This window comes from Drosophila simulans, chromosome X (assembly GCF_016746395.2).
Source record: "Drosophila simulans strain w501 chromosome X, Prin_Dsim_3.1, whole genome shotgun sequence".
Lineage (NCBI taxonomy): Eukaryota > Metazoa > Arthropoda > Insecta > Diptera > Drosophilidae > Drosophila > Drosophila simulans.
Window position 1 is genome coordinate 8,820,032 of NC_052525.2, and position 24,844 is coordinate 8,844,875.

Genomic DNA, 24,844 nt, shown 5'->3' on the forward strand with positions numbered 1-24,844 from the left:
ACGAAGAAACGTTCTGTCTTTATAAACCCAAAAGAAGATACAAGATAGATAGAAACGTTCTACGACAAAGAAAATCTTCACTCATTGCATTCCCGTTTCAAAATATATGTATGTATATTGCGTCAAGACTGGGACAAATATTCAAGGACATATCAGTTGCTCTCCGGCGATGAGTCCGCCTCCTGAATGTCGTCCTCCGCGGGCCTCAAGTTATCAAAGCGAGCATTTGGTTGGTTGGGTTTGTGGTGGCGATGGCGGCACGGCCCGAGGCGGTGAACTGGGAGTTCTTCTTGGTCATTCTGGGCCAACATCCGGCGATATTTTTCCTCCTCCCTGCGCTCCTCCAACCAAAACAACTCGTATATGCGGTTGTGCCCCCGATTGAGTTCATTCCCTCGCTCCAGATCTTTCCAAATCTGCTTCGGGGGGGTTGATTTGAGAAGGTAGTCGGCATACTTGCTGTCGTTGTCCCGCCCCGGGGAGTGCTCCGATCCGGAATCGCGTCCCCCACTGTCCGGTGCCGGGTTGAGTTCTTTCCCTATTTCCTTATATGCTGTATAGTACTTAGCTCTGTAGGCGTGGTCCAGATCGAGATTATCGTACTCATTGGTCTCGTCGCGGGCCAAGAACTCCTGCACCTGGCGCTGGCGCTCCTTTTCTTGCTCCTGGCGAAAGATCTTGTAGTTTTGGGAGCCGGGACCACAAATGCCCTCCGGCAGAAGTCTTCTGTCATCCTCATCCTTCTCATTATTCTCCTTTGACCGCTGCAGCTTTTTCAGGTGCGAACTTAAGTTCGCATAGTTAAGCACATCCGCATTCAACTCGACAAAGTCCACCAACTCCTCCGTGCACTTCTCCATCTCTAGCTCCAGGTGATGGATCCGTTCGCGGACGCATGTGCCAAAGGTGGTCGAATTATTATGCTGACCCTTGGACAACGATTCATCCGCCTTCTTCTCAGTATGCTCACACACCTTTCGCTTTATCTCCTTGATTGTCATGGACTCCTGTTCAGTTGTCTCCTTCAAGGGATCGTTCTCCGCCTCAATGCGGCGGCGCTGGTTGTCCTTTAGCTCGAGCTCCCGTTTCATTTGCCGCCTTTCCTCCCTCTGAAGAATCTCCATGTGTTGGCGATGCTTCGCATCTGAGGGAAACGTATCTCTTGTGATGCAGAGCATGTGGTGTTTCTCTTTGGATTTCTTCTCTTGGCACAGCTTGTTTGAGTACCGATGCTGTGGAATTGGCTCCTTAGCATCCATTTGGCTCTGGGACTTTTGCATCATCCTCGGGGGGCTATCTTTCATGTTGTCCTTATGGGTCTGAATCGTATTCTGAGCATGGGCCTTCGCTTCGGTGTGGAATTTGCCTTGAGACTTTGCCTGCGGTTGCCATGTGCTTTTCTTCCGGCGAACCACGGCTGCCGCGGCCGCCACGGCGGCCAATTCCCGTTGGATCGCCGCATTGTTGTGTCGGCATTTGTGCACAGATTTTTCACCAGATTTTCGCCCTGCACCAGGAGCAGTAGCAGCAGAAGCAGCAGCAGCAGCAGGAGGAGCAGCTGCCGCAGGAGTAGAAGCAATATAGGCTTGCGTAACTGCAGACTCCGTGCGGTTGATCTCCGTCGACTTCGCCTTATGTGCGGAGCCCAGCAGCTTAATGTTCCTGCGCGACTGGGTCACCTCGACGGAAGATGGCTCCTTCTTCCTTTCCACCGGGCTCGTGGTCGATTGTTTGGCACTGATTGTCCTGGGGGAGGGATTTGGATGAGTTGAACACTGGTGATTCGGCAGGCAGTTTTGTTAATTATGTTAGTATGTATGGTTGGGCTGGGTTTAGTGGGCCTGCCCTCATGGAACTAATATTACACTTAACTAAAGGCACACTTACAGTTTTGAATATTCACATCCTCATACCACACAAACAGGAATATGTTGTTAACCTAATAATAATAATATTAATGTAATATGTTTCTTAAGACATATTTACTGCTAATTTATTTTCAATTTAAACTATTAAATGAATGATTAAATGAAATTTGTGGCTAGAAATGATGAATACTGACTGAGATACACCTATATCTTTACATATAAATAGGGTTCACAAACAAAGAGATCCTTGGAATTGATGAGTTTTTAGAGGACGATTAAGCTTAGTATTCTATTGGCTATCTCCTTTATTGAGGCGCATGCGATGTGCCTTTCGGTGCGTGGAACGATGCAGTCGCTCCTTCACTGGGCGCTGAACTGTCCTGGATTCCAAAGAGTCCTTCCGCTCCTTGAATGTGTCCTGCTGTCGGTGATTGGATGTGCTGGTGGCTTTGGAGGTGGCCCGGCGCAATCTGAAAGAGGAGACGAGCAGCTAGAAAAGCTCCTCCACTGGCCGGCCCACAAACGACTAGACCAGCCCTCCATCCCCCCATTCCTCCCAACAACCGGCCCAGCCCAAGCCCCCAAAGATCCTCGAGAGCAGCTCACCTGGTTTGCTTCGTGACTCGCACGGGTTTCGCTAACTCGTCTCGATTGCTGGATGACGTGGAATTGCTGACCGTGCGGGCACTGCCACTCGTCTCCCGGTCAATCAGTTCGTACAGACTGTTGCGGTACTGGTCTACGTCATAGCGCATATGATCTTTCAGCGGCGGCACGATGTCCATGTGGAAATCCATCTCTGCCGACGCGTATTGGAAGCGACTCACATAAGGATGCCTTATGGCCGCCTTGGCTGTCAGCCGGTTATGCGGATTCAGCACCAGCAGGGCCTTCACCAGCGAAATACCGTCGTCGCAGCAGTTCTTCATCATTTCGTCCAGCGAATAGCGGCGATCGCGTTGGATATTCCTGCTCAGCAGGACGCTGCCGAAGCTGGGTCCAATCGAAGCGATGTCCAGCTTTGTCACATTCGGCAGCGAAGTCACGATCTTCTCAATCTGAGGCAAATATATATGAATGTATATTGCAACGTACATATAACTATGAAGTGGTATAGATACTCTGCTACCTGATTGACAGTGCTAGTGCCTTGGAATAGGGGCTTCTGCCTGATCATCTCGCCCAGGATGCAGCCCAGGCCCCACATATCGATGCCCTTGGTGTAGCTGGTAAAGGGCAAAAGGACATGCTAGTCTCAGTAAGTTCATGCAAGCTAAACAAAGTACCCACTTCCGACTGGCCACCAGAATTTCGGGGGCGCGATACCAACGCGTGGCAACATAATCAGTCAGCATGCCGTCCTGTTCCAAATCATCATAGATGCGTCTCGAGGAGAGGGTTCTGGCCAGGCCGAAGTCAGCCACTTTGAGCCTGCAAATAGGGCAATGTCATAGATGGAGATGGTGTCCACTGTCCACTGATGATACTGAATGCTGCTGTCAGTGGAATATTACCTGCATTTACTATCGATCAGGATGTTGCTGGGCTTGAGGTCCCTGTGGATGACGTTGCCCGAGTGAATAAACTTAATCGCATTGATTAGCTGGTACATAACGAATCGTTTGTGAACGTCCTTCAGGACATTGCCCCGCTTGATCACGTTGTGCAGATCGCTCTCCATGAACTCGAACACCAAATAAAAGTCCAAGTTGTTGGAGGCCCTGGAGTAAATGCACGGGAATAACATATATACGCGCATTATAGAATACCATATGGAAAGAACTTACTTGAAGATATCTAACAGCCGGACGATGTTGGGATGGCAGCGAAAGGCCCGCAAGAATATCACCTCACGGTAGGTGCGCTGGGCATCGGTTTCGTCGCGGAAGGCATCGAAGACCTTCTTCAGGGCCACCGTGTTCTTTGTACGCCTGTCGGTGGCCTTCCAGACGATGCCATAGGCACCCTTACCCATGCGCTGGCATAGACAATGAAGTTATTAATCGTTTCGACCCATGATCACTTGACTTTATTTTAGTATAATTTTCCGTAGAACGAATTTTTTGACTTACCTTTCGCACATCGAAGATGCTTTCCACAGTTTGGTCCAGCTCTTGGATGCGTCGCTCTTGAGCGTGGGCAGCTTGATAGTTGGCCATCGTAGCGTGCTCCCTTTCTCCTGTACCCTTTGCTTATCCCTATCCCTATCCCAATCCTTGCCCCTTATCCTTGTGGCCGCTTTTGCTAATTGAGTAACCGGCAGTTGGTTTCTGGTTGGCCTGGTTGCGACTCTGGCAGAGCCACGAGAACTCCAGCCCCACTTGGCAGCTTCACTGTGGACGATCAGATGGAGTGCGAGAGTTATCAGTTAGCAGGCATTCACTGTGGCACTGTTGCTGTTGCGCGTGGCAGTGGCAGTGGCAGTCGCGCCCAAGTTGTTTTGCGGCTCCAACTGGAGCATCTGGGGCCCTCGTCCTCGCGTGCTTGCTCCCATATGCAAACGGCATCAAGTATGTAAAATAAAATGAAACGCCAACAATAACAGTGCAAAACTCCACAGTGAAAGAATGAAATCGAAATGTGTGAGATAAAGTTAATGAACTAAAAGCACACAGCATAGGAAATCTTAATTATTCAACAGATTCAGTATTTAAGATATTCAATATTTGAAACATTTCTGTATTACTTTTTGATTAAAGCTTATAATTAGCCAAAGTACATATGCACGTATGTACTCTCCTCTACTAACAAAGATTTTTCGATCATTGTGAGAAGGGATCATGGCTTTTTCTCTCTCTGCATGCGAGTGCACCGGAAACGGAACAACGGCCATAACGGGAGCACAAATAAAAAGCGGGGAAAAAATAGCAAACGAATAAATAAATCGCGAGGCGGACCTGATTGAAACCGAATTATTGTTAGATCGATCGGGCAGAAGGCGAAAGCGAAAACGAGACCCCAATTGGATGGCCTGGCAATGCCTACAGTGGACCCTCAAGTGCCCACGGCAACGTCATGTAAGAATGCTCGGCTGTACAGTGAGCACTCGCTGCAGAGAACTATGCGTAAAGCTCGTGATGTTTCAAACTCTCATTTATAACGCGATTATTTACAGATTATTTGTATCACTATAAACCAATATGTTCTAAAATAGTTATTACTGTTAATAAAAAGCTTAACACCAAATCTTCCCGAACATCCACTCTTTGGGATGCCTACTGTATTACTGTTACTGCGCCTACTTCAGCTATTGTTGCTTTTTATTATTGTTGCTGCAAGAAACGCCGCAAAACAATCAAATGGAAATACGTGGCATGCAATCTGACTGAACGAAAACCAGCAACAAAGCATGGCAAATGAATTTGTTTAACAAATAAATAGGCACAAGTACACTCATATGGCAAAGGCCAGCACAGTTCAACAAAAATCGAGTTCGAAATCGAAATTCGCAAGAATCTGATCTCGAATGGAGCCGTTATTCCAAGGAATTCCAGTTTTGCGCTGGAATGTTTGAAATGCAACCCTGGCGCATAAGTGTGCGCAAGCGCACATGATTTAAACTAGTAAATATATAATATATTAATAAATCAAATAGACTGAGAAAGGTTAAAATCTACATTATGTCTGCCAGTGTAGCATCAAAAACAACAGCCAAATCGGAGCGATTGAATTTGGCACAAAAGTTTTCAAGTGGAGCACGTCACTTACCCGTAAAAGGAGGCAGGATTCGCAGGATATGTAGAATGGTGGCTAACTAGGAGACGAAGAGGCACGGCAACTTGTCGGATGGTTATGTGAGTGTGTGTGGCTTGAATGTAAACTGGCAATTTGCACAATAAAAATAGAAAAAATAACTATATAGTAACGAACGCAACGCGAATCAAAAGATGCAACCGGAACTGTGGGATGTTTCACATTAATTGTATAAATATATATATATATATCGCTTTGAACCACCAACCTGTAGGTACAGTCCAGGACCTTGAACACGAAACGAAACTCGAAAAAAAATATCTTTACTTGATCCCGTTCCGGTGTTGGGCTCCACCGAACACAATATCTATACTACTTCGTCCGTTCAGGGCTTCCCACTGCCAACTCATGAAGTAGTCCTTAAATTTTTTTTCGGCTCTTGTGGATTTTATCCTGCCGACTTAGCTTAGGATCAGCGGCCGCGACTTGACAATTTGTATGTTTCACTCGCAGACCACGCGCGTTTCAATTTGCACAGTTTTGGAATTGGAATTACAAGCATATATTAGATCACCGAATGTAGATGCGTATCGGAGGAAGACGAGTCCATATGGCGATGGATCGTATCCTGTTATCTTTCGGCACTCCGGCGTTCACGCTCCCGTTACGATTTTACAAAATAAAAGATTCGGAATCGAATAGAAAAAACGAGTGTACGTTCCTGGCTTGGAATCAGAAGGTCGTGTGTGATGTAGAAAAGTTCCGGACAACTACTGGCATTGTCGACAGTTCGTCTGGGGCGACTGTCACAAATAGCCATGACTACTTGATTGCCCGGGTAGCCGGATTCGTTCAGACTCGCTTGAAATTTCGACTGCACTTGTGTGTCCTGACATCCCTTGTGGTGTCTTGCTCCCCACTACTGCATGCCCACTCTACTCCATAGCTTCCATCGTTTTCAAAGTCCTGCCGTTTCCAATGGTTGCCCCCCGCTCTTCGGCAAAGTCCTGCGGGTGAGCCGTGCATATCATTTACCCAGAACCATTGTTTCGGATATTAACATCCGGACTCGGTGGCCTATTCCTATATGATCTTGAAAATATGTTGAGTATAATGTAATGTAATGTATATAGTAATATTAACCTATCTAAATGTAATACTTTATCTTCATCTTAAAAAAAGCCTATAGCTATGGAAGCTGCATAAGAAAATGTATTTAATAAACTAACTACTTTTCTAGATTATTTAATGCTGATGTAATCCGTGTAAATGATATCCACGGTTGAGCTGGCCCAATGTAGCCTATACCCCTTTACGGACAGGTTGCTGTCAATAAATGCATATTTGATGCTTAGTTTTCAATAACAAACATGGGCGTACCCACGATCCCGGCGCGTAGCAACCTCCTTCTGGCCGGGAAGGGGACTCAACAGCCGGCGAGCGTGTTATGCGGTTGCCAGGAGAAACGCGACACTAGAAACTTTGCGGGGCGGGGTCAGTCAAGATTACTGGATTGTCGTACAAAAATATTTCTTGCATGTCAGTTTATTGTTAGTTTTTGCTATGATTAGAGGACTACAAATCTATGGCTTTTTCTGCAGGTAGATAGTTTGAGTTTTCTGTGGGATTTGGGCATTCTTCTACTGCTGGTGCAACTGCTGTTTCTGCAAAAGCTGCAGTTTCAGTTGCTGCAAATGATGTGGCTTCAAGTGCAGTAGACGCAGCAACTGTTGTTGCTGCTGCATGTCAGTTTATTGATAGTCCTTGGCTTGTGTTTTCTGTGGGAATTCTGCTACTCTTGCAACTGCTGCTGCAGCCAAAACTTCTGCTGCAACAGCTGCATTTGCTCTTGCACTTGCTGCACATGATGTGGCTCCAAATGCAGTTGCTGCAGAAACTCTTGTTGCTGCTGCTCCCGCTGTTGTTGCAGCTCCTGCTCTTTTTGCTGCTGCTGCTGGTGTTGTTGTTGCAGGTGCTGTGGTTGTTGCTGCAACCATAGCTTCTGCTTCTCCTGGTACTGTTTCACCTGTGTCTGTATCAGTTGCCTCTGCTTCTCTACCTCCGCCAGTTGCTCCTGCTGTTTTCTCACTCGCTCGTCCATGTCGGGCTCTTCTGCATCGGCAAGAAGCTTGCGTGTTGCCTCGGCGGCCTGGCTGGGCGTAATATTCCAATCTTGCATTTGTTGCGGCAGAGCCTGAGAGTGTAAAGGACTTTGATGTTTATTTGGGGACTCATAGTCTGGCAAAAAAATTATACTAACCTGAAAGAGGCCTTCGACGGCAAAATTGGCGTTACACTCATCGCTGCAGTACTCGCTCTGCGGCCTCGCTTCGGAGCAGCAATTGGGTCCGTGGCACTGCCGGATGCCCTGTAGCTCCGGATTAAGGAATATCTCCGGACTGGCCTCCCGCGGGCCCACCTGGATATTGCGAGTCTTGGGTGTCGCCTTCTTCCGCTTCCTACGTGGGCGTACTTCAGTCGGCCCCGACTCCTTTGGTTCTCGGGCGCTGTTGTTTTTGCGCATCGCAGCCACAGTGGTCGGTGGCGGCGCTTGCTGGCTGGTTGTTGCGGGCGCCACCGGTGCAGCAGCAGGCGCAGCGCCCGATGGACTTACGCCTGGGGCATTGAGACTAGTAGAGGCGGCGTTCGATGCGGCTGCCCGTTCGGTGTCCACCAGGCGGAATATGGTCTGCAGTTCGGGATTCTCCTTTTTGCATCGCCGGCAGTAGTACTTTTTGATGTGCTCAGCATCCTTCTCGGTGATCCCTATACAGTCGCCGTGGTACCACTCCTCGCAACCATCGCAGCCTCTGGAAAGCGAAGGGGACAAGTGTATAGGCAGGATCTAGACCTAAAGGGCCATTCAACTCACATCATGAACCTGGAGCAGTCGGAGGAGCGGCATATGCAGTACGCCTGCCCTTCCTGCTTTAGAATGGTGGCTATCTTGGACTTGCGCTCCGGCAAATCGAATTCCCGTGCGATCTCCCGCCTGATTTCCTCATCCTGTTTGGAAACCTTTGTAGTTAAAAATATGATTGCCGTGCAACGGGTAAAACTTACGGTCTTCTTGTCCGTCATCTCGCAACAATCTTTCCGACAACTCGAGTCCAACTCCAAATCTGTCAATTAAGTTTTAGGAAATTTTTTTTGCGATGGAGATGGTATGGCTTGGAATCAGAAGGTCAAGTGTGATATCGATAAGTTCCGGACAACGACTGGCATTGACAGTTCGTCTGGGGCGACTGTCACAAATCGCCAGGACTACTTGATTGCCCAGGTAGCCGGATTCTCTCAGACTCGCTTAAAATCCGTTTTGATGTCTTGCCCACCACTTTACTCCATAGCTTCCATCTTTTTCAAAGTCCTGACATTTCCAATGCGGTTGCCAGTAGAAATGCGACACTATAAACTTTGCGGGGCGGGGTCAGTCAAGATTACTGGATTGTCGTACAAAAATATTTCTTGCATGTCAGTTTATTGTTAGTTTTTGCTATGATTAGAGGACTACAAATCTATGGCTTTTTCTGCAGGTAGATAATTTGAGTTTTCTGTGGGATTTGGGCATTCTTCTGCTGCTGGTGCAACTGCTGTTTCTGCAACAGCTGCAGTTTCAGTTGCTGCAAATGATGTGGCTTCAAGTGCAGTAGACGCAGCAACTGTTGTTGCTGCTGCATGTCCGTTTATTGCTAGTCCTTGGCTTGTGTTTTCTGTGGGAATGGGGCCGTCTTCTGCTACTCTTGCAACTGCTGCTGCAGCCAAAACTTCTGCTGCAACAGCTGCATTTTCTCTTGCACTTGCTGCACATGATGTGGCTCCAAATGCAGTTGCTGCAGAAACTCTTGTTGCTGCTGCTCCCGCTGTTGTTGTAGCTCCTGCTCTTTTTGCTGCTGCTGCTGGTGTTGTTGTTGCAGGTGCTGTGGTTGTTGCTGCAACCATAGCTTCTGCTTCTCCTGGTACTGTTTCACCTGTGTCTGTATCAGTTGCCTCTGCTTCTCTACCTCCGCCAGTTGCTCCTGCTGTTTTCTCACTCGCTCGTCCATGTCGGGCTCTTCTGCATCGGCAAGAAGCTTGCGTGTTGCCTCGGCGGCCTGGCTGGGCGTAATATTCCAATCTTGCATTTGTTGCGGCAGAGCCTGAGAGTGTAAAGGACTTTGATGTTTATTTGGGGACTCATAGTCTGGCAAAAAAATTATACTAACCTGAAAGAGGCCTTCGACGGCAAAATTGGCGTTACACTCATCGCTGCAGTACTCGCTCTGCGGCCTCGCTTCGGAGCAGCAATTGGGTCCGTGGCACTGCCGGATGCCCTGTAGCTCCGGATTAAGGAATATCTCCGGACTGGCCTCCCGCGGGCCCACCTGGATATTGCGAGTCTTGGGTGTCGCCTTCTTCCGCTTCCTACGTGGGCGTACTTCAGTCGGCCCCGACTCCTTTGGTTCTCGGGCGCTGTTGTTTTTGCGCATCGCAGCCACAGTGGTCGGTGGCGGCGCTTGCTGGCTGGTTGTTGCGGGCGCCACCGGTGCAGCAGCAGGCGCAGCGCCCGATGGACTTACGCCTGGGGCATTGAGACTAGTAGAGGCGGCGTTCGATGCGGCTGCCCGTTCGGTGTCCACCAGGCGGAATATGGTCTGCAGTTCGGGATTCTCCTTTTTGCATCGCCGGCAGTAGTACTTTTTGATGTGCTCAGCATCCTTCTCGGTGATCCCTATACAGTCGCCGTGGTACCACTCCTCGCAACCATCGCAGCCTCTGGAAAGCGAAGGGGACAAGTGTATAGGCAGGATCTAGACCTAAAGGGCCATTCAACTCACATCATGAACCTGGAGCAGTCGGAGGAGCGGCATATGCAGTACGCCTGCCCTTCCTGCTTTAGAATGGTGGCTATCTTGGACTTGCGCTCCGGCAAATCGAATTCCCGTGCGATCTCCCGCCTGATTTCCTCATCCTGTTTGGAAACCTTCTTTGCAGTTAAAAATATGATTGCCGTGCAACGGGTGAAACTTACGGTCTTCTTGTCCGTCATCTCGCAACAATCTTTCCGACAACTCGAGTCCAACTCCAAATCTGTCAATTAAGTTTTAGGGAATTTTTTTTGCGATGGAGATGGTATGGCTTGGAATCAGAAGGTCAAGTGTGATATCGATAAGTTCCGGACAACGACTGGCATTGACAGTTCGTCTGGGGCGACTGTCACAAATCGCCAGGACTACTTGATTGCCCAGGTAGCCGGATTCTCTCAGACTCGCTTAAAATCCGTTTTGATGTCTTGCCCACCACTTTACTCCATAGCTTCCATCTTTTTCAAAGTCCTGACATTTCCAATGCGGTTGCCAGTAGAAATGCGACACTATAAACTTTGCGGGGCGGGGTCAGTCAAGATTACTGGATTGTCGTACAAAAATATTTCTTGCATGTCAGTTTATTGTTAGTTTTTGCTATGATTAGAGGACTACAAATCTATGGCTTTTTCTGCAGGTAGATAATTTGAGTTTTCTGTGGGATTTGGGCATTCTTCTGCTGCTGGTGCAACTGCTGTTTCTGCAACAGCTGCAGTTGAAGTTGCTGCAGATGATGTGGCTTTAATTGCAGTTGCTGCTGCTCCTGCTGTTTTTGCTGCTGCTGTTCTTGCTGCTGCTGTTGTTGCTGCTGTTGTTGCTGCTGTTGTTGCTGCTGTTGTTGCTGCTGTTGTTGTTGCTGCTGCTGTTGTTGCTGCAACATTAGCTTCTGCTTTTCCTGGTACTGCTTCTGCTGTGTCTGTATCTGTTGCTGGTGAGCCAGGCGTCGCCTTTGCTTTTCGAACTCCGCCAGATGCTCCTGCTGCTTGCGCACCAGCTCGTCCATCACCTCGTGGTTGTAGGTGGAGTGTAGCATCAGGCCGAGCAGGTTCGCTCGCGAGGTGAGCTGCTGCCGCATCAAGCGCTCCTGCTCCATCAGGTCGTCCATCTTGAGCCATTGACGCACACGCTCCAGATCGATCTCAGCCCGCCGGATCTTCTCCCAGGCGTAGTGCTTGAAGCAATTCTTCTTTGGCGCACGACAAAACTCGCCCGTGGGATTGAAGACGTTGTTCACCAAGGGCGAACCGCACACATCCGTATCGTTCACTTTCGGATCCTTGCTGTGCTCCGGACACAATACTCTCAATCTCTTACAGTAAGTCTTACTTGCCGGATTGTAGAAATCACAAAACATATTGTTGCCCTCCATTCGCGTTTTGAATATGCTCCCGAAGCTAGCCTGCGATTCGTATTTGTTGAAGCACTTCTCCATGTGCTTGATGGCCGTGCGCGAGTGAATCTCGTGGCCACAGGTGATGCAGTACATGCTTTGTTCGTCCTCCATGTCGGCGGTGTCTTGTGACCCCAATGTATCAATAGAGCTTCGATTGGCTCGTTCCACCACCATATTGAGCTCTTCGGAGCGTTTCTCTAGCTCGGCAAGTGCGAAACGCACCAGGGACTGCTTATGACGAATGTTATCAAGATGCTTGCGTGTTTCCTCGGCTGCGCGGCTGGGCGTAAGATTCCACTCTTGCAATCGTTGCGGCAGAACCTGAGAGTGTAAAGGACTTTGGTGTTTATTTGGGGTCTCATAGTCTGGCCAAAAAAATATACTAACCTGGAAGATGCGTTTGGTGGCCAGATTGAAGCCACACTTATCGCTGCAGTACTTGCTCTGCGGCCTCGCATGGGAGCAGCAATTGGGTCCGTAGCACTGACGGATGCCTTGTAGCTCCGGGTTGAGGTATATCTCCGGACTGGCCGCCCGCGGGCCCACCTGGACATTGCGAGTCTTGGGTGCCGCCTTCTCCCGCTTCCTACTTGGGCCTGCTTGAGTCGGCTGCGACTCCTTTAAGGCCGTCGCCGCCTGGACAACGCAGGTGCGGAATATACAGCGCGGCTTGTGGCCCACGCGAACGCGGCACGCGTCGCACTGGTTGCAATTGGGACGCCGGCATCCCTCGCAGGAACCACAACGTTTGCCCATCTTTGGTTCTCGGGCGTTGCTGTTCTTGCGCTTTGCTGCCGCAGTGGTCGGTGGCGGCGCTTGCTGGCTGGTTGTTGCGGGCGCCACCGGTGCAGCAGCAGGGGCAGCGCTCGATGGACCTACGCCTGGGGCATTGAGACTTGTAGAGGCGGCGTTCGATGCGGCTGCCCGTTCGGTGGCCACCAGGCGGAATATGGTCTGCAGTTCGGGATTCTCCTTTTTGCATCGCCGGCAGTAGTACTGTTTGATGTGCTTAGCCTCCTTCTCGGTGATCCCTATACAGTCACCGTGGTACCACTCCTCGCAACCATCGCAGCCTCTGGAAAGCGATGCGGACAAGCGGTTAGGCGGGATCTAGATCTTAAGGGCTAATAAACTCACATCATGAACCTGGAGCAGTCGGAGGAGCGGCATATGCAGTACGCCTGGTCTTCCTGCTTTAGAATGGTGGCTATCTTGGACTTGCGCTCCGGCAAATCGAATTCCCGTGCGATCTCCCGCCTGATTTCCTCTTTCTGTTTGGTAACTTCCTTTGTAGTTAAAAATATGATTACCGTGCAACGGGTGAAACTTACGGTCTTCTTATATTTGCGCTTGTCCGTCATCTCGCACCAATCTTCCCGACAACTCGAGTCCAACTCTAAATCCGTCAATTAAGTTTCATGGAATATTTTTCGCGATGGTGATGGTGTATGAAAGAATATCGATAGCCTACTAGAAATGTATTCAGATAGAAATCGATAGATTGTGGTCTAATAAAAAAAATATTTAACATAAAACTACGATGTGGATTTTAATTATACAATAATATATAATATAATAAAACATATATAATAATATATATATAATAATACAATAAAAACAATTTTAGGTATTTATTGTAAATTGTGTATAAATATAAATACTATTTAACACTAAAATCGATAGAACTAATTCCATAGTCTTAAGAACAAACGATAATGTGCTCGAGATCTATGAGTTTGAATAGAGATCTTGAAAGAGAAACAATGTGATTAAAAAAACTTCCCAAGAATGTTTCATTATATAAACATATATGTATTTTTCGATATTTAAACTTCGATAGAAAAAAATCGAATAATTACTGGCATTGTGGGATTTTTCTCACCTCTAATAACCGCGCGGTTTTTTCTTTGTATTTCGTTAGCATATTTTTTTCAACTGAACTGAATTGAATGTGATTAGTCTGTTATTATGGCGGCCCTGAGCAACCTAAAACAGTGTCCACCGTTCTCCACGCTGCCGGATCTGGCGCTGCGGCACAATCACATCCCAGAGCTGGAACGCTATCCGCAAATAAACCTGAACAGCGAACTTCTGGCTAATCCGGCTGGTCAGCGATACTACGCCGGACAGAGCTTCGTGTTTGTGAATGAGGGTGTCCTAAAGCGCATAGCTCGCAGCTTCTTTAATGGCGGATTCTGGAAGACGCTGGAGGAGGCACGCAGCCCAAAGACTAGGGAGCAGGCGCCGCTTATTGCCCAAGCGGGTGATTTAATCGCACAATTTCTGGGCCTGGCCACCAGCCTGAGGATCCTCCCGCACACCCAGCAGCTTAGTGCAGAACGTATTGCTCAGTTCGTGGAGACCAGGTGGGTAGGGTGCAGACAACTGACCAATAATACCTAAACCTTTCTGTCCCATTCATTCAGGGATTGGATCAACAGCGATGTGCGCTATCTTGCCTGGAATCAGCACTTCTTTTGCTTAGCCGTAGCCGGTGTAGACGATGTGGTGCGCATCTACACAAAGAGTTCCAGCGCGGCCACTGCCACTGTTTTAAAGAGTCCTTCCCAAACGCAGATCACCTGCATGGCGTGGCGTCCACTCTGCGCTTCCGAGATCGTGATAGGTTGTCGGCAGGGTCTTTGTTTCTGGGAAGTGGACAACACTTTGCACTTGGGACGCACAAATGCACCCAGCCAGATTTTTAAATAGTCAGTATTGAAAGTTGATCGTTAGTTGATAAGTACATAACTTATTTTCCCTTTTAGCCCCAACAATCTGCCAATAACCTCGATGCAGTGGAACAAGGATGGCACCCACTTGGCCACCGCGTCCATAGGAGATCGTTCCATCATTATCTGGCAGCCGGACACCGGAATGATGCACCCACTAAAGCGTCTGGGTCCGCCGGGCTCACTGCTGAAGTGGTCTCCGGATAACGACTGGCTGTTCGCAGCCACCGTGGATCGGGTGTTCCGCGTGTGGAACTGCCACCAGCAATGGACCACCGAGCGATGGGTGTGCGGTCCCGGAGGCTATATCCAAACAGCCTGTTGGTCGCCCTGCGGTCGCTTCCTGCTCTTCGTCAGCAGTGCCGAACCGATTCTCTACCGCCTGCAGTTCGTTCAACAGAGTCTGCTATCCTGTAAGTACGGAAGCTTTAAGTACGAATTCAGGGCAGTCTGCTCCCAGTGTCTGAACTGAAATGGTGGTCAGATACAAGGGTGCGATTTGGGGCTGCCCCAGATCAAAACAGTCAGGAACAGGTTGGCGGCTCTTGCAGCTTACAGACCGCCTGTATAATGCTGACTACAAAAACAAAAACCGGCACCAGTTTACTAGTTGACTTTTCACTTATTCCGTTTTTGTATCCCCTTGAAGCTTCGGCGGATGAGAAGGAAATCCTGCCTATTGCAGATCTAAATGCTTGCAGCATTGATGCAAATCGCACGCTTGTAGGTGGTCCCGCCCAGCAGCTTGCTTGGGATCCGCATGGCAACTACCTGGTGGTCACATTCAAGGCGACCAACTGCATCGCCGTCTTCCGCACCTTCATACAGAAATTCGATCTGCAGATCTCGGCGGCTTACTATCTGAGCGGCGAGACGGCGGCGGAGCACCCGAACTTCATCTGCTTCCAGCCACTCTACGAGGATAACGATCGCTCCGTGCTGACGATCGCCTGGTCGTCGGGCCGCATCCAGTACTATGCCTTCGACTGATCTTAAAGCTTAGTGTTTTTCATTGTAATAAATTATTTGATTTGGTTTTTGTAAGCGTTAATACACAGTTAAACAGGTTAAGCCTAATTTGGAATCCAACAATGGTAGGGGATTGAGATAAATCCAAAGGAGTGAGCCTGTGGCTGTACTGTACTGTTACAAGCAAACAGTTCCATTGCCACACCCCTATATTTATCTCTTTTACAGATTCGATTGAAATGTACAAAGCGTTTTACACCTTTAAGGTAATTGAATTAATTCGAGAACAATCCCTAATTAATTTTTTCTTAAAATTGGTCCAACAATTGTTTGCAATTTATATAAAGAATAAAATAAAATATCTGATTACGTTTATAAGGATTTATTAATATTTTTAATAAAATACCACTTCCTTAATGGAATACAATAAACAGAACGTATAGAATCACATTTGCTGTGGAATCATAGTAGTTTTTCTTTCATTTTTATGAACCTCAAAAAGACGAGGTAATTTCGAATAGACTCAGTATAATATGAAGTAATTATTGTCCGTAACAAAGTCTTCTGTCGAATACGAGTTCCTATAACTTCCAACTGTCTTAAAGCTGCAAAACGCTCCGCATAAACATGGATATAAATATATAAATAATGCTGTGTGTATACAGATAGTATAGTATATAACGTGACTTTCGATTACATAACAAAACAAAGAGTTAAATATCAAACATAATAAGGGAACGATTGCTGAGGCAAAGGGATCACACTTGGAGCAATACTAAGTCATAATTTACAAACACACACACAACAAAACTGCACATCTAATTAATCGAGTTGGTCCCCTGGATGCTCTAGATGTCCCCAAAAAAGTAACCCAGAGCGGTGGCTGCCCTCATCCGCACCAGCGCCTGTTCGTCCTTGAGCAGCACGGCAATCTTGCTGGCCACAGTCTCCGTTTGGACGTTTCTCTCGCTGAGGAAGTTGTGCAGGATGCCTAGGCAAGGAGATCGATTGAATTTACTTCAAGGATTCTTGGGGATCACCCGAACACTTACCAATTACGATGGCTGCACTGCCTCGCACCTCGGGCCACTGACTACGCAACTGCGGCAGGCACGAATCGATGAAGTCCTGGATGTGATCCGTCAGCTCCAGTGCCTAAAGGAATAAATGGATGTTAGAAATACTGTTTTGTCCCGTTGACAACATTATAAACTCACTATTGTCTTGACAAATTCCAGCACAAAGCTGCTGTAGTTGAGCTGGTGACCTCGTTCCTCGCCCAACTGCCGATCCGCCATCTCCACGACCCTTGGAGCTGTTAGGAGACGACAAACCCGCTGCAGTGTTCCGCGACAGGCCGAGGCAATAGCCACTTCGCTCTCGCTGAGATGCAGTAGCAACGGAAAGAGATTGGCGATGAGCTGCTCTCTCAATGCCTCCATCGAGGATGTGGGTGAACTGCTGCCGTCATCGTGCTTGCCCTCGCATATGTCGCCAAACAGTTGGATGGCCGCCTCTCGCATCTCCAGCGCATAGTTGCCGAGGAACGGTCGAATCCGGATGGCGAGGGAGACGTGGAATGACTCCACCCGCTCGCTGGGCAATGCTCGCAGTATTCCAGACAGACCGCGCATGCTCTCCAGCGGAATGTTGATTAGGCAATCGCCCACCGGGTCGTCGACTCCCTTCAACAGAGCACCAATGGCAGTTTCCGAGTAGCGCTTCGCCTCCTTTTCTCCCAACTGGCCCACGTAACCCATGCCCTGGATGCTGAGACCTCGCACCACCGCATTGGGATCGGATAGCGCGGCTCCGAGGTGGAGCAGTATGGACGCAGCTAGCTCACCGGTGGGTTTCAGTGGTACCAATCGTGAGAAAAGACCCACGGCGGCCACTCTTTGACCATCGTATGGTGAAGCCACATATTTGCTCAGCGAGTTGACCAGTTGCCTCATCTGCGGACTTCCCAGCTGCAGCTGTTGACCCAGACCGATGGCCATCGGTGTCAGCAATTCGATGTAGTTGTGCCAATCCGCGCTGCTCGCCAGTTGTGTATTCACAGTCAGCACGCTGGCAATTTGCTCCATTTCTAGATTGGTCAGGAAGGCCTAAAAATTAAGGCAATTGGCTATTATAGAGGATTATAGAGTATTTTATGGTGTTGGAACCGACCTGAAAAGTTTCCAGTGCTATTTGGCAGGGATTGAGCTTGATCAGCTCCTTGTTGGGCACGAAACCGAATTTAGTTTTGCCCGATTGCGTCTGGTTGGGACTTAGAGAGGCATTGTTCACAGGATTCGGTGCAGCCAAGTTGGTGTAGCTGCTCAGCGAAGTGAGCAGCATGCAGAACATGTCCGCAAACCTTGTTTCCAGTTGCTAAAAAGAGAAAGCCATTAGTGTGAAAATGCAACGAAGTCCCTTCAAGTACTCACCCCCTTGATATCCTTGCACGGCAGCATCTCGTGCAGAGCGCAGAAAATGGCAAACGGCTGTCCGCTGGCTAATTTCTGGCGTTCGGAAAGATATGCCTCCTGACCGCCTTCCTGGAGGGAAGCACCACTTAGCAGCTGCAGGAAGTTGTCCAGCGTGAGGCCCGTCAACTCCGGGTCGTTGCACACTAGGTGCCAGTACTCCACCAGATTGGCGTCGTACGGCAGCGGCTGCGACAGCATTTCCGCACACACCAACTTGGGATGGTGCTTGGTGAGGGCCACCAGAGCTTTGAGCACTCCGGACTTCGCCCTGGGCACCTCGCACACCTGCAACGCCAACAAACTGTCGCGAACCAGGTCGGGAATGGCGTGGAACAGCTCAGAACCCTTCAGCTGGATAAAGAACTTGAGCACAACACTGGCGCCTATGGTGGAACTCTGCTCAGGATCACGCAGCGAATGAAGTAGAGTTTTGCTGTGAAGAGATTTAAACAGGTTACATATATACGCACAAATGTAGATCGGACTAATCCTTACCAGAACTGCAGGTACTGAAAGCTGGAGATACGCAGTGCAATAATCTTGGCGATGTCGCCGGCCAGATTGTAGATTTGCTTGGGCTCGTCGGTGATTATGTGCTCCTTGATGGCCTCGATCTCCTTCAGCCAGTCGGCAGTGCTGTCGATGCTGGCTATCGTCAGGGTTTCGTAGATGCACGCGATCTCCAGCGTCTTCTGCAGGATCTCCACGGACACCTGCCGCACCGTGCCATTCGAATCGATGCACCTGGGCACAATCTTGCCTAGCATCTGACCAGTCTGATTGAACTTCGACGGGGCCTCGCAGCCAATTTTCATGGACTTGATGTAGACATCGAGGGTGTTGTTGAACACGTGGCTGGCACAGATTCGCACCTCGGAGTTGCGATCCCTTGTCCAGCCCTCTAGGATGCCAATAATCAGATCCAGCGTGGCCGGCGAAGCGTCCAGTTCAACGATGGCCCTCACCAGCGCATTCAACTGCGGCAGCGATTCATTGAGATGTTTTGCCAGGAAGCTGTTGCGCTCATCCTCCTCCTGAGAGTCGAACTTCATCTTGAGCTGCTGGGCACAGCCGAAGAAGTTGCGGCACGCGATCTCGAAGATCACCCCGCCGTCCACACACTCCTCGGTATCGGGTCCACCTACATATAATGAAAGGGTTAAGATAGATTTTCATCTAGTTAATCCTTACCTATACGTATAAAGTCCGTGCCCAGTTTAAGAATGGTGGGCAGAAGGGGAAGGTCGTGGAAGGGCGCCTCGATGGGGATGTTGAAGACCGTCTCCATGATCTGCTTTCGATGACGCAGAGGAGCCGGCAGCTGCTCCTTGGTGGCTATCAACTGGTTGCAGATGCTGAGCAGCGTCTGCAGGATAGCCGACATGATTGTTTGGTCCTTGTGCACGGCCAGCTGTTGGATGAGGAAGCCCAGCAATGTGTCATCTTCGTCCAGGTGTTGAATGGATTGTAACGGATCGGCTTCGTCCATGATGCGACCAAAAGCCTTGACGACGAGCAGGTTGCTCTTGTAGTTCTCTAGCTCCTTGTGGGTATCCTTGATGAAGTGGAGATTGCTAAAGAAACCGGTGGAGTGCTTTCGCCCACCGACTTGGGCCAGTTCGGTCAGCTTTTTGATCAGATGTCCCAAGTGTTGGCGGGAAATGTAGCCCAAGGCTCTGGCACAGGGTTCAATGCGCTTTTCGTAGTCCGCATGCTTAACGTGCTTGTCCAATCTTTCTTGCCTGGCAGTTGTCACAATGAGATCGATCTTGGTGTGGATGCAGGCCACATCGGTCACCTGGAGAAGGGTGAGAGCCACCGCCTGCAGCAGCATGCCTCGCTCGGCACTGAGGTCAGGCAATTGCCACTCGGAGGGGGGTAGTTGCATGGGGTACAAGTACATCTGGTCCGCCAACTTACTGGCCAGCCGTTGCGCAAAGTTCTCATCCAATCCGCCCAGAAATTCATTCGTTTCCAGCACAAAATCGTGAAGTAGCTGGCGATAGGCACTCTCCCTATTGATTTGCAACAGGAGATCGGGTATCTTTCGTTCCCACAGCTCCTCCAGGGCGGGATTCACCTGAGGATGGTAGTAACGCAGAAAACTCAGAATATTCGAGCATCGTTTAATGCAATGCTGATTGCCCAGGAGTGCCAGACATCTTGCGTAAATCGTCTCGGCTCCAGGGACCATAACCTTTCCGCGCTTGATCACACTGCGATCTTCGCCAGCAGCGCCCATACTCTCCGGTGTGGCTTGCTCCGTGACGGCATCGTCTCCCGCAATATCGTACTCTATGTGCGGAGATTTGGCAAACAAACTGGCCAGGCACTTGGCGAGATTCCCGCAAATATCCGTGTAGTCCAGTAGGATCAAGTAGTTCAGCAGCTCCCTCTTGAGCAACTCATCCAAGGTGCCCACCGTGGAGGCCAGCATATACAGGGTGTTCTCACAGCTCAGCACCAGATTGGCGTGCTCCTCCTGGCTGCCGTGCTCCTGACTCGGCTTTGAGTATCGGCAACTGTGCCTCACCACGAACCACACAAACTCCTTCTCCCGTATGTGGGACTTTTGGGCGAGAGCCACAATGGTTTTTAGCAGCGTTAGCTTCATTTTGATCCCCCTTTCGCTGAGGATCAGTTGCTTCAGGCACTCAATGGTGGCTGGAATCCGGTTTTCTATATTCGCTGCACAGGAGTTTAGTAGGTGCGTGAGTATTAGCAGGGACTTCATCCTCTCACGTTCGCTATTGTTCCGCAGATGGATCAGCAGGGTGTCCATAATGCGCGTGGAGTAGGGATGATGACCGGCCAGGAGGTGGAAGCAACGCAGCACCTCGTAGTGACCCTTCACCGTCTGCGGTTTCTCATAGTCCGGATAAACGCAGACCAGGTCGAACAAATGATTGACCAACACGTCAATTATGCCATCCAAGACTGTGGCATTCAAGGCCAGATTCGTTTTCAACACGGAGCAGAGGAACTGCGTCACGGCATTCCTGTCCACACTGCGTCGGTAGAGCGCCAGAATCTGGGGAACCAATCGGGCGGCCTGATCCTGAATCCGGTCCTTTGGCAGCAGTGGATACATGCTGGACAGGGCCTGCAGTATCTCCACGCAAACCTTTGGCTCCCGCGAGTGCAGCCATTGATTGAAGAGCACATCGTAGGCCACACTGATCTCCGTGGAGCAGTTCTCCTCCTCCTTCTTGCCGCTCTCCTCCAGTAGAGCCTCACTGAATCTACCGATGGCATAGGCATGTGCCTGCTTGATGTGATCCTGCCGTATCCCGACTAGATGTGGCTGACTACGGCTCAATATGGCCTTTATGTGGGGCACCACCCCTGCCGGATTCTCAGTGGCCAGCAGACCGAGGCACTGCATCAGCATGAAGTGAGCCACACCTTCTGTACTTGTTCCCTTCTCCTGAAGCGCGTCCATCACCTGCTCACAACTCTCTGGGCTGCTCCGTCCGATGGCTACCAGGATGCGCTGGGCGGGATTCTGTATGAGGGGCACGTGCTCGGGATTCTTGGTGAGTTCCTGCAGTGCCAGAGCAATAAGTTTCTGATTGGCAACCGGCGGCAGAGGAGTTTCCGCACCCACCACGCGACGAATGCAACTGAAATATGGAAAGGAACGGATTAGAGAAGCTGTTCATTGCTGATCTCCTAGGGAAACTTACTCCAACAACATGGCCACTGTTTGATCGGTCATCTTAGGCTGCTGCGATCGATGTTCGCTGAGGATCTCTGCAGCCCGCTCCGGATGGGTCTCCAAGATTTTCACGATCGCCTGCTGCATGGCAATCCGCACCTGCTCCTCCTTGTCCATCAGCCCATCGAAGATGTTGTGGAGAACGCCTGCAAATGGGCAAGAAATTTTTTAAATTTGGTTTCTTAAATCATATCATATGGAATATAATCTAAAATTTAGATGGTTTTAGTTAAGTCAAAGCTAAAATAAGTAACTAATTTTAGTTAGTGCTAGCAAATAGCAGAACAATGGACTGCAGTCAGTAACACGAGTAACTAGATCAAAGTCAAGTTAACACTAGAGCCGTATTTACATAAGTGAACAAACTGCAAGGGTAGCAGAAGTGGCACAAACCACATTGATTCACGGATTTACATGGATGATGATATGTTGTTTTCGAATTACATTATATGAGCCATTTTAAAACATTGAAATACGCATACCCCTATTTGATTGAGCACAACTGTGGGCACTTTCAATACTTACATTCTGATAAGAATTCAAATTGTCTGACACATTCGCATAAATTAAAGAGCTTCACATCATATAAGCGTCTATCAATAAAATGAAATAGGCCAGAAAATGGCAAAAACCAAACGAAATAATGCTGGAATCAGCTGATAGGGATTGGTCAAAAATACACGTCATCCCAGAGATACAAAAGTCTTATTGGACTGGACTAGCGATACTCTAGAGGACTTTTCGCAATGCAATGTTATTTTTGTTCTTATTCCAACAATTAGCTGTAAAACAAAAAAAAAAAGCGCACACACACACGCATGCAGATGATTAATCAAATCGAATTGAGTGCAATTTGTGGGTGTAATTGTGAAATGTTGTTGTATTGATTTGTCATTCTCATAAACTCGTTGTTGTAGATGGTTTTTTTAGGGCTTCACACACTCAACAGGTCCCCATAATACACACGTACATAGATACGAAAATAGAGTTATTCAGCTGCTCTCCCTTTCGCTCAAAGGATTCCCCGTTACTTTTGGGCGCTCATGTGTGCGTTGTGCCTAATGCGTAGTTCTATTTTTAGAACGGGACAAAAGACTGCGCTTCGCCTAATCACAAATCCCAATTGGAGTGGGTGGGGTGGTGGCGGCCAAAACGCCCATTTCACGCTAAAGCGCTCTCAGCACTTGTACTTGTGTGTGTGTGTGTGCTTTCTAATGGGCCCATCTTTGTCTTTATCTGTGTCTTTATCTATGGAATTAGGCAGTGTTCCCTTTGTTTTCATTTTCATTTGCATTTTCGTTTGCTTACCTTCCAGAATCGTTGGCTTATCAACGGGCGCCGCTACGGCGGTAGATGCATCGGCATTTCCAGTGGCGGCGCTATTTCCAGCAGCTGATTTGTTGTTGGTGGATCCTCCCCCTGTGGCAGCACCACCACCGCCGCCGCCAACCCCTCGCCCGTCCATCTTCTTGGTGGAATTGCGCGTTCTCTTCCACTTCTCCAGCTTAACGGGATTTCAAACAGCGATTAATTCTAACGCGCACTTCGCGATCGCGGAAAAACTCGGAAAAACAACAGATTCACTGCGTTGCGAAATTGTTTGTGTTTAAAACGGGTGGCTGCACTTACATTGCGGAAAAACGGCAGTGGCAAATTTAGTACGTTTTTATCATCGCCATGCACTAGTAAGGCTTCCAACCATGGTGTGTGTCCTCGCTTTCCAGTGGTGGCGCAAACCATAGGCGGCGGTGGCAATTTTAGTACGTCTTATCAACGCCCTGGACTAGCAGGGCTTCCAACCACGGCGTATGTCCTCGCTGTTGCAATTTAGTGGCAATTTTAGGACGTTATTATCGACGCCAGGGATTAGCAGGGATTCCAACCATTGCGCGTGTCCTCGCTGTTCAGTGGTGGCGCAAACCATAGAAGGGCATCAATTGGCTATGAAAATGAAATTCAAATCTTCTGTGTATAAATAATAGTTATGCGTCTCGTTTCATTATACGGAATTAGCAATTAAGTAACAAGTAATGATAATTCCTGGTTTCATTTAAGTATTTTAAATTAAAGTAAACAGGTAGTACAGCAAACTAATAGAAAATTAGACGAAACAACGTTTTTGAGGTAGTTTTGAAAGTATTCAAGAGCAATTGAAATGCCTAAAATAAATTTTAATCACATGATAGCTCTTTTGAAATTAAATAGCATAGCCATATGATTTTCTCGCAATTTCTGCCCTCGCAGATAAGCTGACGTTCTTCTCACGCTATATTCCCAGCGATAAGAACTATTTCCCTTCGATGTGATAAGTCGGAGGTAAATTTAAAATAAACACTTTTTAAAATGGTAAGGCCTCTGCGTTGTTATTTTAATTCGATATCAGTATTTCGACCACAAACCAAGGCTGAACCACAAAATATGGCCCAATGATAGTCTCTTATCACGCCTTTCCTTCGCTAAAAAGAACACATGTCATTTGGAATCCTTGTTTTCTTTGCGCTAGCAACAACACCAGTTTTTAATTAAAACTTTTTGCGATAAAAGCAGATTTGATAAGCATGTTAAGTTGCAGTTTTAAAGTAGATTCTCTGATTATTATCTCTAATAACCAAAAAGTATCTATATAAATATAATTTTCCATAAGTGCGACTTATATATATATGTATATGTTAAAAAAAACATAACTTATTTATTTTCTTATGAAAATCGAATAATATTCAGTTATTAGGTAAAAAGGTAAACTCTTAAATATTTTCGAAATTTCCCGACTCAACAAGAGCGCCGCTCTTAAGTCGTCACGCTCTCAGCTGAATGAAGAGAGCGCGGCGATTCCAATTGGAAGTGGTTGCAGCCGGCGGTGGATGAAAATGTGTCCACCAATGGCGCGCCTCAAATGCCATGTCCACCTGCCCAATCAGAATCCGGGGGCGGTGCCAAGTGCAAGGGAAACGCAGGAGCGAGCGAGAGGGAGATCAACTGTTTATTTGATTAAGCATTTAAATTCTATTATTTTTAGCGAAATTTATTAAAAATTTGATGCAACAGCACTGCGTGGAATGGTGACTTGCCACAATGCACATACTAGCCATGCATTTGCAGAAGAGCAAGAGAGAGAGAGAGAGAGAGAGAGCGAGCAACTTAAGAGACCCAAAACGC

General features: G+C 48.3%; 6 protein-coding genes and 1 long non-coding RNA gene across 13 annotated transcripts; 2 read left to right on the forward strand and 5 right to left on the reverse strand.

Annotated features, from left to right (window-relative positions):
• Window positions 1-92: 92 nt before the first annotated feature.
• On the reverse strand, window positions 93-6,354 carry LOC6725527 (extracellular signal-regulated kinase 7). 3 transcript variants are annotated; one of them, XM_016172812.3, is made up of 9 exons: window positions 5,830-6,354; window positions 5,577-5,767; window positions 3,941-4,201; window positions 3,656-3,846; window positions 3,383-3,589; window positions 3,159-3,299; window positions 2,998-3,094; window positions 2,475-2,926; window positions 93-1,746 (listed from the first exon to the last, which is right to left on the reverse strand). In XM_016172812.3, exons 3-9 carry the CDS (start codon window positions 4,025-4,027, stop codon window positions 153-155), a joined length of 2,769 nt encoding a protein of 922 aa, XP_016038670.1. In that variant the 5' UTR covers window positions 4,028-4,201; window positions 5,577-5,767; window positions 5,830-6,354; the 3' UTR covers window positions 93-152. The 3 variants fall into 3 exon arrangements, with proteins under 3 accessions (XP_016038670.1, XP_044779691.1, XP_016038668.1); XM_016172810.3 differs by lacking the exon at window positions 93-1,746 and adding an exon at window positions 1,964-2,338 and having other exon boundaries at window positions 5,830-6,348; XM_044923756.1 differs by lacking the exons at window positions 5,577-5,767; window positions 5,830-6,354 and adding an exon at window positions 5,260-5,315.
• On the forward strand, window positions 5,347-5,739 carry LOC123327376. Its single transcript, XR_006542112.1, has 2 exons — window positions 5,347-5,431; window positions 5,500-5,739. It is a non-coding gene; the product is annotated as an uncharacterized LOC123327376 (long non-coding RNA).
• A 734-nt stretch (window positions 6,355-7,088) lies between the features above and the next one.
• Window positions 7,089-8,879, reverse strand: LOC6725532 (CXXC-type zinc finger protein 1-like). 2 transcript variants are annotated; one of them, XM_039296873.2, is made up of 4 exons: window positions 8,625-8,879; window positions 8,434-8,567; window positions 7,822-8,371; window positions 7,089-7,755 (listed from the first exon to the last, which is right to left on the reverse strand). In XM_039296873.2, the coding sequence occupies exons 1-4, from the start codon at window positions 8,640-8,642 to the stop codon at window positions 7,354-7,356; spliced, it is 1,104 nt and encodes a 367-aa protein (XP_039152807.1). In that variant the 5' UTR covers window positions 8,643-8,879; the 3' UTR covers window positions 7,089-7,353. The 2 variants fall into 2 exon arrangements, with proteins under 2 accessions (XP_039152807.1, XP_039152806.1); XM_039296872.2 differs by having other exon boundaries at window positions 8,434-8,579.
• On the reverse strand, window positions 7,089-10,824 carry LOC120284213 (CXXC-type zinc finger protein 1). Of its 3 annotated transcripts, none has more exons than XM_016172809.3 (5): window positions 10,570-10,824; window positions 10,376-10,509; window positions 9,764-10,313; window positions 9,239-9,697; window positions 7,089-7,306 (listed from the first exon to the last, which is right to left on the reverse strand). In XM_016172809.3, exons 1-4 carry the CDS (start codon window positions 10,585-10,587, stop codon window positions 9,296-9,298), a joined length of 1,104 nt encoding a protein of 367 aa, XP_016038671.1. In that variant the 5' UTR covers window positions 10,588-10,824; the 3' UTR covers window positions 7,089-7,306; window positions 9,239-9,295. The 3 variants fall into 3 exon arrangements, with proteins under 3 accessions (XP_016038671.1, XP_044779692.1, XP_039152808.1); XM_044923757.1 differs by having other exon boundaries at window positions 10,376-10,521; XM_039296874.2 differs by lacking the exon at window positions 7,089-7,306 and having other exon boundaries at window positions 9,021-9,697; window positions 10,376-10,521.
• Window positions 10,825-10,965: 141 nt separating this feature from the next.
• On the reverse strand, window positions 10,966-13,281 carry LOC6725534 (CXXC-type zinc finger protein 1). Of its 2 annotated transcripts, XM_016172808.3 has the most exons (4): window positions 13,127-13,281; window positions 12,933-13,066; window positions 12,183-12,870; window positions 10,966-12,116 (listed from the first exon to the last, which is right to left on the reverse strand). In XM_016172808.3, the coding sequence occupies exons 1-4, from the start codon at window positions 13,154-13,156 to the stop codon at window positions 11,022-11,024; spliced, it is 1,947 nt and encodes a 648-aa protein (XP_016038672.2). In that variant the 5' UTR covers window positions 13,157-13,281; the 3' UTR covers window positions 10,966-11,021. The 2 variants fall into 2 exon arrangements, with proteins under 2 accessions (XP_016038672.2, XP_039152804.1); XM_039296870.2 differs by having other exon boundaries at window positions 12,933-13,265.
• A 362-nt stretch (window positions 13,282-13,643) lies between these two features.
• LOC6725535 (aladin) lies at window positions 13,644-15,598 on the forward strand. The gene is made up of 4 exons (XM_016173661.3): window positions 13,644-14,161; window positions 14,222-14,506; window positions 14,564-14,940; window positions 15,177-15,598. The coding sequence occupies exons 1-4, from the start codon at window positions 13,764-13,766 to the stop codon at window positions 15,515-15,517; spliced, it is 1,401 nt and encodes a 466-aa protein (XP_016038673.1). The 5' UTR covers window positions 13,644-13,763; the 3' UTR covers window positions 15,518-15,598.
• Window positions 15,599-15,862: 264 nt separating this feature from the next.
• On the reverse strand, window positions 15,863-23,327 carry LOC6725536 (maestro heat-like repeat-containing protein family member 1). The gene is made up of 9 exons (XM_016172806.2): window positions 22,997-23,327; window positions 21,657-21,834; window positions 19,162-21,593; window positions 18,466-19,111; window positions 17,929-18,403; window positions 17,669-17,872; window positions 16,714-17,604; window positions 16,549-16,651; window positions 15,863-16,487 (listed from the first exon to the last, which is right to left on the reverse strand). Exons 1-9 carry the CDS (start codon window positions 23,151-23,153, stop codon window positions 16,345-16,347), a joined length of 5,229 nt encoding a protein of 1,742 aa, XP_016038674.1. The 5' UTR covers window positions 23,154-23,327; the 3' UTR covers window positions 15,863-16,344.
• Between the last annotated feature and the right edge of the window lie 1,517 nt (window positions 23,328-24,844).

Coding starts and splice junctions, on each gene's coding strand:
- LOC6725527 (XM_016172812.3), bottom strand. CDS start 4,027: ATGGCCAACTATCAAGCTGCCCACGCTCAAGAGCGACGCATCCAAGAG. Junction 3,847..3,940: donor GCATCTTCGATGTGCGAAAG/GTAAGTCAAAAA, acceptor TGTCTATGCCAG/CGCATGGGTAAGGGTGCCTA. Junction 1,747..2,474: donor CGAGTCACGAAGCAAACCAG/GTGAGCTGCTCT, acceptor TCCCTCCCCCAG/GACAATCAGTGCCAAACAAT.
- LOC6725532 (XM_039296872.2), bottom strand. Junction 8,372..8,433: donor GACTGCTCCAGGTTCATGAT/GTGAGTTGAATG, acceptor TTCGCTTTCCAG/AGGCTGCGATGGTTGCGAGG. Junction 7,756..7,821: donor CCGTCGAAGGCCTCTTTCAG/GTTAGTATAATT, acceptor TTACACTCTCAG/GCTCTGCCGCAACAAATGCA.
- LOC120284213 (XM_044923757.1), bottom strand. Junction 10,314..10,375: donor GACTGCTCCAGGTTCATGAT/GTGAGTTGAATG, acceptor TTCGCTTTCCAG/AGGCTGCGATGGTTGCGAGG. Junction 9,698..9,763: donor CCGTCGAAGGCCTCTTTCAG/GTTAGTATAATT, acceptor TTACACTCTCAG/GCTCTGCCGCAACAAATGCA.
- LOC6725534 (XM_039296870.2), bottom strand. CDS start 13,156: ATGACGGACAAGCGCAAATATAAGAAGACCGTAAGTTTCACCCGTTGC. Junction 12,871..12,932: donor GACTGCTCCAGGTTCATGAT/GTGAGTTTATTA, acceptor ATCGCTTTCCAG/AGGCTGCGATGGTTGCGAGG. Junction 12,117..12,182: donor CCACCAAACGCATCTTCCAG/GTTAGTATATTT, acceptor TTACACTCTCAG/GTTCTGCCGCAACGATTGCA.
- LOC6725535 (XM_016173661.3), top strand. CDS start 13,764: ATGGCGGCCCTGAGCAACCTAAAACAGTGTCCACCGTTCTCCACGCTG. Junction 14,507..14,563: donor CCCAGCCAGATTTTTAAATA/GTCAGTATTGAA, acceptor TTTCCCTTTTAG/CCCCAACAATCTGCCAATAA. Junction 14,941..15,176: donor TCAACAGAGTCTGCTATCCT/GTAAGTACGGAA, acceptor ATCCCCTTGAAG/CTTCGGCGGATGAGAAGGAA.
- LOC6725536 (XM_016172806.2), bottom strand. CDS start 23,153: ATGGACGGGCGAGGGGTTGGCGGCGGCGGTGGTGGTGCTGCCACAGGG. Junction 21,835..22,996: donor TAAGCCAACGATTCTGGAAG/GTAAGCAAACGA, acceptor GCCCATTTGCAG/GCGTTCTCCACAACATCTTC. Junction 16,652..16,713: donor TGGAATTTGTCAAGACAATA/GTGAGTTTATAA, acceptor TTATTCCTTTAG/GCACTGGAGCTGACGGATCA.